The sequence below is a fragment of the Sparus aurata genome, chromosome 1 (assembly GCF_900880675.1).
Source record: "Sparus aurata chromosome 1, fSpaAur1.1, whole genome shotgun sequence".
Classification (NCBI taxonomy): Eukaryota; Metazoa; Chordata; class Actinopteri; order Spariformes; family Sparidae; genus Sparus; species Sparus aurata.
Window position 1 is genome coordinate 8,354,669 of NC_044187.1, and position 13,576 is coordinate 8,368,244.

Here is a 13,576-nt window from a genome sequence, read left to right on the forward strand (position 1 = left end):
GGGAGTTTGATGGAAGAGGAGATGTGGATGAGGAGAAGTGGGGCGGTGGGAGATTTGAAGAGAGAAGGGCGCAAGGAGTGGATGGAACAGAGGAGACGAAGCGAGAAAGATTACAAGTGCAAGGCAAGCGAAGGCGAGAGAGTGTGGCGGAGTGAGAACCACGTAGGATGCGGGCAAAAAAAAAAAAAGAGTAAAGCAGAAAAAAGAGAAGTGAGCGAGTGGGAGAAAGAGAACCTGATCGTGTTTTTAGCGATGGAGCAACGCTGAAACATGTCAAAAGTCCCACAACTACAGTCAGTCAGACGTGATGTGGGCACAGGGCAGAGCAAAGAGAAGAGAGCAGCAACGCCTACATGTTGGGCTCCATCTGCAAACTCCTGCTGAAATATCCGAGTCAGTGCTTATCCACCTACAGCATTGTTCAGCCCACCAAGTTGTAGGCTCCTGCATCGCGGCGCTGCAGAAGAAAGCCGAGCCAACATGCCGACAGCTCGGCAACCTCTGCACGGAAAAGAAACGAAAAGGCGGCAGCGTGCATTAAAATTAGACGTGATCACCTTCATGTACGTGTTCAGGTCGGGGATCCTGCTCTCTGCAATCTCCCTCTTGTTGCCCATGAAGACTTTTCCTGCAGAGAAACATGTTCACAATTAAAAAAGGGTGCAGGAACACAATCACCACGGGGTCAGATGTACAGTGTAATCAAGGCCGATGCAATTCCCCCACACACACACACACACACACACACACACACAGACTGTAAACTGGTATTTATAGAAGCGCAGCATGTAGAATGTGCACAGCTCACACACACTGAGTCTCAGACCGGGTGAGCAGAAGTTTCGATCGACTAAATCTAAGATGTAATTTTAGTCTATTTATAGAATTTCACCCGCTGAATATGATCGTTTACAGTCCGCACGCAAGGAAGATTGACAGTTGTTGGTGGTGACGTGCGGGGAAGAAAAACTCGACATGTGAACGTGGAAACGATACACAATGTAAGAAAAATAGCTTGAAAGAATCTGCTTTACAAACGCTTTATGAAGAAGTGCACGTGTTTGTTAGTCCTCAAAGGTTCTTCGATGACTCTATAGATAGACGACACACTAGCACTTCCTCCCACTGTGCAAAAAACTGGTGACTTCACTCTTTGTGATTGTGCAGCTGTAAGAGGGATGGAGCCTCGGTATCGAGGTGCTGGACACTATTTGATGTGTCTCAATTCAGGGTCTGCATCCTCCGGAGGAGCATTTGAAGGCCAGTTACGCCACAACGCTGCGTGAAGGCTGCCCCAATACGAAGGCTCCTCCAAATGCAGCCCACAAATGCTCCTTCTTTTCCCTCTTTTTCTATCCTTCGCGTGGCGTAGATCGTCACTTTCGCTGGCCTCGGCGGCAGAAATCGTGACTGAAGTGTAAAACATTTGGTGATGCAACCAGGAAGTGCACCAGAGGCTACACCGCCACATTTAACAATGCCGACGCGGTAAACAAGGTCTCTCTGAAGGACTCGCCTTCAAAGACCTCAAAGATCGGGTCCTTCGAAGGATGCAGACCCTGAATTAAGACGCAGCATAAGTGGTTTAAATACTATATGAGCATTTTATGAACTTGTTGGAGCTGTGCGAGGAGGTATTCCTACGCAAACAGCTGATTAAGGGCATGTCTACCTCTGTGTGGTACCTACACAGAGATTGGACCCAAAACATTTGGACACAGACAAATTATAGGCTGCTAATAATCCTGAGCTGCAGCCCCTTCAGACGTGAAACCCTTCTTGAGAGCGTGAACACACCCACAGCCCGGTCCAGTCAGACGTTATGAAGCACAGCGCAGACTCCTAATGCTCTAATTCAGGCCCCTCAACGATCCATCCAAGGCCATCTAACACCGCTGTTAAATCAAATTTAGCACAGTCTTAATGACCCTCAGCCACAATATTCAGCCCTCTGTCCTCTCTCAATTCCCCCCGTCTCGTTCGCTCCCGAGCACGATAACTCGCTCAATCAGCCGCGGACACAGATTCACTCCTTCACTCGCTCATCCGCTCATCTCCCCACCATCTGCCGGGCCCTCTCCTCCGACCTTGACTCTATTTCAGGACGGCTTTCGTCCCTTTATTCTATTTTAAGATCGCAGGTCGAGGCAGCGAAGGCTACACCTGTGATGCAACAAGAGGATGAGCGAGGGCATTGTGTTTTGATTCGTTGAAATTAGAATGATGGGGTGAAAACAAGAGCTGAAGTGAGAAGTGGGAAAGAAAGAGGGGACAAAACAGTCGGGATGTTTCTCACTAACTTTAATCAATAAAACGGTTTCAATTTGAAAAACAGACCTTTATCCGTTTCCATTTTTTCTTTGCTCCTACCCGTCACCCGTCACCCGTCACCCATCCTCCCCTCTCTGTCTCCCTCCTCTCTCCCTGCTGTCTTTCTTATTCCCTCTCCATCCTGATGAGATCTGGCACTGCAATTAAACCCATCAGATCTAATATTATCCAGCAGACTCCTCAGTGGCAGCTGCTAAATCAGAGTTTGGAGAAAAGTAGAACTTTCCCAATATAGAACGTGGCAATGAGAGAAACAGCCCTGGGTGTGTGTCTAAATTATACATATTACAAGATATGACTGAAATTAATACCTCCATAGTGGGTTAGTCTAAAAAAAAACACATTATAACAGATGCACATTAAGCAGTGGGGCATAAAAAACATCTTTCCTTTAAAGATCACTGTGATTTAGTGTTATTTTTAACTGATTCCAGCATCTTTTAGTCGAATATTTGCTGTAAATCAAAATACTTCAATATTCAAAAACAGGCGAGACAGATGACTGTTTCAGCTCAGATCCTCTCTAACCTGAATATGGTGGCTGGACTGTCAGAGGACAACGACCAGAGAGACCGAAGCAAGAATATCGACCTGGGCCACGAAAACGAGGGGAAGTGCATGATTTTTAAAACGAGAGTGAGCCATTATAGAAACATTACGACAAAGACAAACGACTCACCATCTTAAAAACTGATTTTCACGTTTTATTTTGACCACGAAACTGCCGACAAACACACTATCTGGTAAAAAAAAACCCTCGCTGCTCTCCTCCTCCGAGCAGCCTGGAAGAAAATGCCAAGAATAAGATGCATTTGTAACTTTACCCCCTGCTTGGCTCGCAGCACATACAGCAAATATCAAGGGAGGGAGGCATTCGGAGGAGGACGGAGAGGAGCTGACAAGAGCAGTAAAGAGATCAGAGAACAGCACAGGTCTTGTTTTTAAGGGTTTGGACTGGATTCGGTTCTGGCAGAGCTCCAACCGCACAGGTGCAGCGCGAAGATAAAACGGATGAAGTTACATCAGTGATGTTACAAAATGTGGTTGCTAATCGGCGGCGCCGAGTCGGTGATGTTGGATGATGTCGTGTCAGGCGGGAGACTGCTGCTTCCTCCAAATGAGCTCTGGCTTGTTTTGGCTGGTTATCACTATAAAACAGCCTGCAGCTGTAAGAACGGGCTTCAGTGTTTCTGCTGGCGAGATTTTGCCACCGCAAGTGAAATAAAACCATGAAGGAAAAACAAAACACTCACAAAACAATCATCTGATCCACTTCATGAAGGTTTGTGGTTTGTTGTTGCTGCCAACGCGTTTGTTACTTTAACCACAAAGCTCCCGTCTGTGATTAACCTGATTGGGTGCGTTGACGTTCCACAACTGGCTCATTGATCTGACACTGAACGTTAAACCGAATCTAATGTTAGTCGATAGCTACGCTAAAGCCACCCGGGTTCCAACAGAAATAAATCTGTATGTGACTTAAGTGTGATCACAGAGCAGAGCAGTGTAACCTGACTCACCGTCTATAAGTAATTTATACACTTTCGCACACACGCGCGAAACACACAAACACCTCCATCTGTCCTCATCCCTCCTAAATCGATGGTCCGAGCTTCCCATTCAGAGCCTTCAGGCTTTATTGGTGCATATGTTGGTTTCCAGCCTCCGATAATCAATGCGGACACTGACGGCGGCTCCCAGACGAGAGTGACTTATGGGAAAACAACGAGCTGCAGAATAAAACGGGAGCCGCCGGGCAGACGAGGACGAGAGGACACACACAGACACGCCGCAACACAGCGACCGACAGTGCCGGTTCTAGACCAGTTTTAATAGGGGGGCCAGGTTGGGGCCGGCTTTTTTGTAAGGGGGCACATACAACCCGGAAAAAAGGATAAATCCCTCATTCAGACAAAGCAGTGTTTACAATTTCAGCAATTTTGATTGGGTAGTAAACTGCTGAGACACTTTATTTCTGTCTTTCCCTTCGGTACAAAATCATTGCAAGAAATCTGTCATTGTGTTATTAATGCAGACTCCCTGTCAGGGGGGCCACAGGGGGGTCCAGACTCGGAGTTACGGGGGCACTGGCCCCTGTTGGCCCCCCCCTAAAACCGCCCCTGGCAACCGATCGAGGCCAGGAAGTGAAAATATGTGTTAGCAGACTTCTGTTTCATCTTCAGCTGAAAGATTACAGAAGTAAAGCATTAAAAAAAAAACACTTTTAAATAAATCTCTGCATCAACGTCACACAGACAAACTGTTGTAAATGTCTGTATTTAGCAGATTTAATGAGTCGGATGCTGGTTTCTGTTCTCTGGCTGCTCCTCAGTCTGGCGCTCGTTACTGCGCCGCTGACTCGTTCTAATTTAAAGTTTCTGTTTGACTGTGGTCAGTCCAGGTGCTTCCCACACACACTTAATCTGCTTTAATAACAGCTCACTTGCATGGGCCAGTGACTTTGCACTTTCCATTAACTTAGATTATTAAACGCCGCCTCTGTTGGGTGGATTTTTTCTCCTCTCTTTCATTCCCGTTCTTAATTCTCCCGACGCGACTCGACTCCTTGTCATCTTAGAACGTTTATCCTACACAGTGGATGAATGTACGAACGTCTCTCTTTCATCTCTTCCAAACCTTTTCCCCCCCTTTTCAACATGGCTGTTTGCACATATTTTCCCCGTGGCTCTCATCTGTCCTTCGATCCATCTGCTCCTTTCTGACTATTCTGAATGTCACTGTGGATTATACTTATTCATCACAGCCCTCTGATATGAGCTTTAACACTGACCTTGCAGGGTATACACCTCGTGGCACTGCGATGACTGACGGCGGTGCAGAGTTTCTGACATTAAGCCTGACGACGCTCTGCTACAGGCATATCTAAAGGTTTTATTCCAAAACGATTTCAAGACCTTTAAGGGGAAGAAATACCCTTCAGTTCACTGAGTTCATTAAAATGACATTTGGAGAGCTGATAACGATAACATTTAATCTTTATTGCATTTGTCTCTGGCAGATCCTGAGGATCATATCCAGACATATCTTAATGGATCAGTGTCAGCTAAAATAAAACCTCACCTCAGCCTGATAGTGCTGCAGCACGGCGCTCCTGTTCGACAGCGTACAGTGCGAGCGTTGAAAAGTGGAAAGTCAGAGCGTGTGGAAGCGAAAAACGGCACGACTGACTCTGAGTTTAGACGCCGTTTTAGTACACAGAGTCGCTAAACTCTGCTGCAGAAATCTGTTATTATCTTGTCAGTTTTAGCCAGCTGTCACTCTCACAATGACAGACATCACCAGTGGCACACCACAAAAGCTGTCACTATCTCTAATGTAAATCTTTGGTGAGTAACGTGACATCAGACCAAACTCGAACTTGTTAAATTATCTGGTTTGTGTTGCGCTCTCTACAAGACGGCATCTGTCCTCAGCCAAAGATCACGTGTGAGGGAAGAAGCTTCACTCTGAAACGACAACTCGTGGCGTTTTTGTTTGTTCAAATCTTACAGACTTGATCTTGGATTGTTTGAACGTTTGCGAATATTCTGATTGTTTTGCTTTTGTTTCGTCAAATCTGGGTATCACAGACACTAGTGGTGGATCGTCCCAATTAAACTCATGTGACACTAATAATCAAAGGCTTCAGTGCGGGACTTTAAATAACTCTCCGCTACATTCAAGCCCTTGCCAAACAATTTCACACTATGCAAGTTAACACTTTCACTGTTGGATAAATCTCTATTTCCTTTTCTGCACTGGCGCACTGGTATTGATTCGTTTTACGTTAACAAGCAAAGACTTGTTTGCCAGAACTAAAGGGGGGATTAACGATGGCGACCGAGTAGACTACAGCAAGTAATATGTAGAGTACGGAAGATCCTCACTGCCAGAAGGGGGAGACAAAAGTTTGGCACCGCAGGTTTAGCTTAAAAACTTTGTATTTGGATCAAGAAGCCTGTGAACAATAAGGTGGGCTGCAGCTGTAATTTGAGACATATTTAGTCAACTCCTTTTCTGCTGCCTCACAAAGTATTTAAATTCTACTGAATAAATATTCTGAGTAGGAGTTGGACATCAGATATCTCCCTCAAGAGCTTTTTGTTTGGTATATCCAAGTGGCTCGAATAGAATCTAACTCAGTGAGTTCACATGAAACTGAAAAATCATACAACATTATTCTCTGCTCTTCTGTGATTTCATCTGAAACTACTGTGTTTTTTGATTCATCGGGTGAAAAAATGCTCTCGGCACAACACAAGATCTGAATGCCCGACACACGTATCACATCCTCGCTTTTTAAAACCGCGTTCAGATGGGTTTCGGTTCTTCCAGCCACAGGGAGGGAGATTTCAGCCAGCTGTCGCCGTGAACCCAGTCTGTTCCTCTCCATATGCATGAGGTGGAGCAGAAACGAGTGCGCACGTGAAGGTGAAGGTTACAAGCATGACGAGGCATAAACGACGCTGTAAAAAAGTACAATGTTCCCCCTGTTTTCTGCCGGACGCAGCGAAAATCACTGTCATCGCTGTGAAACTGGAGCCGGGCTGACTGCACTCTATTTTCCTCACCATTAGTATTAAAGTTTTCATGATAGGGGAGCATCTGAAAGGAGGATTTGTTTGGTAACGCAGCCTGAGACAGAACAAATGCTGAGGATAACTCTAAATAACACTGTGATTCTGTTCAGGGGAGGATGACTGAGAGGATGTGTGTAGAGTCGGAACAGGAGCGCCCATGAACTCATCCTGGGACATGAGATGTATCTCACACCGCAGTTCAACGTTAAATAACTTCAGTGCTGAATTTGCCTGTTTCCAGATGAGGCAGTTCATTTTATCTGCTCCTCAAAGTCCAAAAAGTAAAAGTTGAAGTCTAATATCTCCTCAACCATACATAATGTTTTCCACGGTGGCTTTTCAATCTCACTTCCTTGTTAAAACCGTAAAGCTGTCCACCAAAATCGGTTGCTGCAGCTAACTTTACTAGCACCGGTGACTCACGAGGTGCCACTAGTTTCTCTTTCAGTCACTTATAAGCTGACCGACATTTGTTAGTAGTTAACGTGGGCTACCGACAGTGAAAGTACTGACAGGGATTAATAATACAACGTCTGGATTTAATGTTGCGTTTGTGGCTGCATAACAGGGTGCACTGTGAGAGACTATGATGAAGATGAGAGGCATTTTCTGTTGTGTTGTAATAGTATTGGAGTATTTTAATGTATCGCCATGACAGTGACAGGCTGTAGCAGCTAATAATATGAGAAACCTGCTGTGTTATTTACCACGACGCTTCATATACAGTAGATTTAACTTGGACACAACCGGCTGTATGGGAATATTCTGCACTGTTGGCTCATCGTACACGAAAAAACGACCCAGAAAAATGAGGAAAACTCACTTTTATCAGTTACTAGAACAATTGAGACAGTATGAGTGTAATAAAACACAAATAAACACTGTCTGTGTTACGGCAGGTAGCAAAACAAATGGAAAGAAGTGAAGAACAGGTTGTTCAGTTTGGTTATAACCTCCATGAGTCTGAAGGCTTATCACACATGAAACACCGCACAATGGTGCAATCGAGCAGAAAGGGTGTGCTTGCATGTGAACACACTGCACGGATGGATGACATCACATCGTGTTGCTGCAGAATCTGAGCAACGCTCAACTCATTAACTAAAAGTTTCACATGCAACGTGCAGACAGCGGAAATCAGAACCAGCCGCAGGAATCATTTTTCTGTCCGGCATGGTATCCAGAGGGAAGATTCACCTGCCTGCGGTGCAACTTAACAAAACTCAGAGATCAGAGACGTCGACTGTTCACGTAGTTTGGCTCAGAGGCTCTCTCATACTGTACCAGTCAGACTGGAAAAAGCTGCTAATCAGATATGAAGGACGTAGTGAATGACTTGTATTTGAACAATGCGAAAGCTGTCGCCGTGTTGACTGCTCTGACGTGACACGTCTGCACGCCGCCGCTGCAGTTATCAGCGCTGCGATCTCACTCACCTGGAAGAGTAGGCAGGACGCAGGTGTTGGGACCAGGTTTCTCCGGGTTCTCAGGAGAGTATTTGGACTCCAGGATCTGGTGGAGGTTGAAGAATTCTCTGTACCTCCTGTAGATGAGATACTTACTCCCTCCTTTAGTCCTCACCTCAATCACAAACCTCTGGGAGAGAAACGTAAACATGAGGCGGGTTTGTACTCTTTGTCGTCAAAGCTCTCAGCTGATTTTTGTAAAACTTACAAAGTAGTCGATGAAGCCTTTCTTCTCCTCGATGTCGGCGATGGTGGCACTGACAGCGATGTTGTGAGGCAGCTGATCAAAGTCGCTGCGTAAAAGAAATAAAGTGGTTAGAATATTCTATTCATTTGAAGGGGAAAAGTTTAATAAAAAAAATTAAGACTCTATCATTATCTACTCACGCCCGTGCAGATGGAAAGTCGGGTGAAGTTTCGTACTCCAGAAAACATTTCTGGAGTTTCAGAGCAAAACAGTGTTGCAGCGTTCTCCTGAACAAGTGGAGCAGGCGAGGACGTGTTTCAGAGCGTTAAGAGAGAAAGAATATAAAATGGTTCCATACAGCTCGTCCGGCATAATCCAAGCCATCCCAAAGTGATTTGAAAAGACAGGCGTGCTAGCGGTTAGCTTAGCTTAGCAACTACAGTGAAGAGTTCAGCTTGAGCAAGGGTGTAAATTACGTCTTTTCAAATCAATTCGGGATGTCGGGGCCTCCGGGAGAGTCTGATTTCGTCGGCTGAGCTGTATGGAGCCATTTTATTCTTTTTTGCTGCTATTGTATTGCGCTTTAAAACAAGTCCCCATCTACTTCAGCTGTTCTGGGAAACGCTGCGTCGCTGTTTTCCTGTGAATCTCCAGAAATGTTTGGAAACTTCACCTGACTTTGCATCGGCACTCTGAGTAGATAACAACTGATTTTTTTTCATTTTTGTGCAAACTGTTCCTTTAATCCCCATCTTTATTGACTTTTATTAACTTGTTGCTTATATTGAAATCACTTTTTACACATTGGAGGACTTAAAGTGCCATAAATACATAAATAATTAATCAAATGTGTCATTAATTCATTAAAATACCAATTCATTTTATGTAAAAAAACATCTATAATTATTTCACTATTTAATCAATTATTTTATAGTGTCTGAAACTGAAACATGATCATTTACCAACATGCCGGTGACAAACACTCCAGCTATTCATAGGTGATGGAAGATCCCTTTCATTCCCAGCTATAGGCTCAAACACTCAGTTTGAGTCTGATGGGGACGACAGGGGAAGACCAATGTCTGACTCGAGGTTGTAAGATGACAATGTTGAAATAAATGAGTAACAGGTGTTGCCACACGCCACCGAGGCCAAAAGAAAGGAGGGGCCTGGGTGTGACGTTTGGAGGCTTTTTAAAAATACATCCCAATATGGTCAAGACACAGTTTGAAGTTCCAAAAATAATAGTGGAAGCTGGATGATCAGAAGAAGAGTTTCAGTTCACCCCGAGGTAGCTCGTGTGTGTATCCTGTGTTATGAAATGAATCACTTTTGCCCTGACGACCAGCTGTTTCATCCTTGTTTTGAGACTCAAACCGTGAGTGTATTATATAGTTAGTAAGTAAGTGTATTGTAAAGTTAAGAAAAGTAGTTTTTCATGGTCCTGTGTTGCAGCGCTTCATGAATTTGTTTAATCTGTCAAACTCACCCATCAAAGTCGGTGGGCGGATCCTAACACCTGATTGGTTACCCTGCACATCAAGTCAAGGCAAACTGATCCCAGATAATGGATTTCGGTTCGGTTTCAAGACTTCAGACCAAAGCAAAGGATTGGACTAAATTTTGAGTAAGCCCCGCCCGGTGACTTTGACGGGCGAGTTTGACAGATAAAACAAATTCATGCAGCACTGCAACACAGAACCGTGAAATAAATAATTGGTATTTTAATGAATTAATGACACATTTAATAACACATGCATGTATTTACTTCCAATTTTAATTAATTAATGAGACATTTAATTTATCTTTAAGGGTGTATTTATTTATTTATTTATTTAATTATGGCACTTTTAGTCCTCCACAGTTCAGTGTCACAACCTGTTGCTTGTATTTTAATGTCTGTGCTCCATCTGTGGCCGCAATGAAAGACCAGAAAACAACCCAACTACGCAGACACTGAACTTCTGCAACCACTGCTCAGTGTGGGTCCATTATACCCGGACAGACTGAACATAACAGGACGACAGAAAAAGTGAAGTGAGGTGTAATAACCTGATATCATGTTGTGACATAACCACCAAGTTCACAGACACTAAAACGCAGCTGCACTTACTTCATAGTTCCAGTTTTAAGCGCTATAACTGAGCGCCAGCCTGCAGACTCATTAACTTATTAATGGATTTATTCATTTTATTCATTATCAGAGACAAACTCACCTCTCGTCTCGCAGCTGCTGCGGCAGCGACATGGTGGCGGTCCCAGCGTTTCAGCTGCAGGAGGAACTTGAACTGTCTGTGCGGAGAGAAGAAGCGTCTCTCACAGAAGAAGTGTTAGTGGGAGAAGTCAGTCACACACCGCCGGCTGCACACACACACACACACTGACTCACCGCCTCTGAAACTGTTTGTGCGGAAACAGCAACAGGAAGCGAAAGTTATCCCCCCCCCCAAAAAAAAACGACCGAGCGAAGGTGCGTTCAAGTGACCGTGCCGGAGGGGGGCGTGGCCTGGACGGGGTGCAGGTGGCGCGCAGGTGAGGGCAGGTGTGATGTTCAGACAGCAGCAGGAGGTAGAGGAGCGCATCTTTAAAGAGCTCTCTCTGAAGATGAGTTGGAGTCATGCAGACTGGAGACAGATAGTGTTATAGTCTGAAGGGTCAGGTCATCTAAATCACAAAAAAACACTCCCTCATTTATATTTTCATGAACACAACATGGTTTTATTTTGGAAATATCCACACCTGAAGTATCTGCAGCCGCCCCAAAACAATGTGAAGTACTGAAACAGGAACACAAACTTAAAAACAACTTAGATTTCCTTGACATGATTTGAATCACAATGAGGAATGTTGTGTGATCCAGCCCTTTAAAATCCGTCCCATCATGATCGAGTACAACCTTTGCAACCATCAATCAATCAATCAGGACAGCCTGTAAATACAGTAGTCTACAACAAACCCTTTTACTTTGGATTCAGCCATGTCAAACCTTTAAAAAACACCAGCTGACAGGTATCTAGTGTTTAAATTGGCAGTGTGTGTGGTTTCTTGTTCAGTTGTCAAACATGTATGGTTTGGCAGAGGCAGCAGGTGTGATTTTGTGCGCCTGAGGCCATGTAAAGAGAATTTTAAAAAAAACCAAAAAAAAACAAGGTGCCAGAGTTGGAAAGCTCCCAGTTCTGCTGGGTGTGTGCGCATAACAGCAGAACAGCAACCTGCATACCAGGTGAAGTCCGCCCACCTGTCACCTATAATCATACTTATCTAAATTTTGAAATGTTTCTGGTGCGTGTGTTTGTGGGTGCACATGTTCCTGCAGGAGCTCGCACTCTCAGCGCTGAGTACTTTTGAGTAACACGTCAAACTGAAAAATGCTTCTTCACCTTCAGAAAGTGCTGAAGAATCATCGGGAATCAACGAAAGGAGTTAAAAATGTGTTCAAAAAGTTGTTTTTGTACATTTGGTAACCTAATCAAACATTCATCAAATCTCTTATTTCTATAATCAGATTAACGATGATAACCGACGCTGTAAGATATTGGAAAAAAAACTGATTTTTACCAGATAACTTGAGAAGCTCTATGTGGAAAGAATCAATAATTCCAGGACAACAGAATGATTTTGTGGGGTACATTTTAGTACATTTTATCAAACCACCAATTTAGGTCCTGCTGTAATCTATAAATTGATCGAGAATGACAGTGATTGTTGGTTTGTTGTGTATTCATGTCACTCTCAAGTAGCTCCCATGTATCCAAAAACCCTTAAACAGAACTAAATTAGACAAACTTCTCCTGTACAGTAGATGAGTGATTGAAAAAATGAGAACCATACTAGTACAAAATTGTTGTGGCGTGATACATTTAAGCTAATACACCTTACCTTACCGTAGTGTATCAATACACAGTGAGCACTACTGTATTGTTGATCAGTGGTTCTGATTCAAGGTGAATGGATGTAAAAAAGTGTTTTAGTTTCTTATTGACAGTTATTTTGCACCCAGTTGTGTATGTTTATTGTTGTTTTTTCTCTCTTGTTGTACCAAAAAAAACCCCAAAAATCAGCGACTGTAAATAAGTAACTGCTCCAGAGTCTGTGCACACAGGCGCCATCAATCCCAAATCACTCCCACATTCAATTTGACTGATTAGTGTAAATACTGTGAACAAGATTGTTGACTACTGGCAGCCTCTCCCAGCCTCCCACACTGCGGCACACAATAGACGATTGTTAGTTTTCTGTCACGTAAACAAAAAGCACAACCTTGCTCCAGCTTGAGCGCTCCGTCTTCAGCGTGGTATTAGCTTGCACAGTCACCGTGCACGCTGGCTAAAGACTAATACAAGCTGTTATCATGATCCACTGCAAACTTAATGTGAATCAATTGGGATGATGGACGTGTTAAAGCAGCCAAACTGATCTAACGCGACAAAGAAAAAGGCAGATTCAAAGAGACTGAGCTGAAAGAAATATCTAACGTGGAGACGAATAATAACACAGGCTGTTGAACCAGCTGTGCAAAACAAACACAGAGTCACACTTAAAGTCTGTGACACGACACAAGTTAGTTGTAGCAACACAAGTTTACACATTCCCGTGTAATTTCTGATCTAAAGATGTGAGAGACAAACGATTATGAAGCTGTGAGAACAGACCTTTTACATGAGTGATGACACTCAGCGCTGCATCTGGATTGGACAGAAAAAGTGTGATGTCATGCCGCATTTACCGAGAAGGGAACACAGCGGAACACAAATTCACGTGCCAGTGCAAGAAACTTTGTTAAAGTGAAACTCTCGCCAAAAAGCAACCGACGCTTTTTTTGTGATTGAATACGAGTCAAACCTTCGTCTAAAAGCATAATTACGACGAAAGAGGCACTTTTAAGATTTACCGTAGTTCCTTTTTCGGGCAAGCTCATTTTCAATGAGAGTGCTGCGGGCACTTTTATGCTAGCATCAAAATCGCTATTTTTAAAACACTAAGAAGTCTCGACACAACATGAAACTTTGCTC

The 13,576-nt window shown here is 43.9% G+C and overlaps 2 protein-coding genes across 2 annotated transcripts in view; one reads left to right on the forward strand and one right to left on the reverse strand.

Annotated features, from left to right (window-relative positions):
* ncf4 (neutrophil cytosolic factor 4) overlaps window positions 1–11,244 on the reverse strand; it is a 35,751-nt gene extending 24,507 nt beyond the window's left edge. Inside the window, exons 1-4 of the mRNA XM_030416617.1 lie at window positions 10,781–11,244; window positions 8,586–8,670; window positions 8,348–8,507; window positions 558–628 (exon numbers count right to left, since the gene is read on the reverse strand). Coding sequence (XP_030272477.1) covers window positions 558–628; window positions 8,348–8,507; window positions 8,586–8,670; window positions 10,781–10,812 — 348 coding nt within the window. The 5' untranslated portion in view covers window positions 10,813–11,244. The remainder of the gene's footprint in view (window positions 1–557; window positions 629–8,347; window positions 8,508–8,585; window positions 8,671–10,780) is intronic.
* pvalb7 (parvalbumin 7) overlaps window positions 1–13,576 on the forward strand; it is a 39,296-nt gene that overhangs the window by 13,164 nt on the left and 12,556 nt on the right. The window lies entirely within an intron of this gene.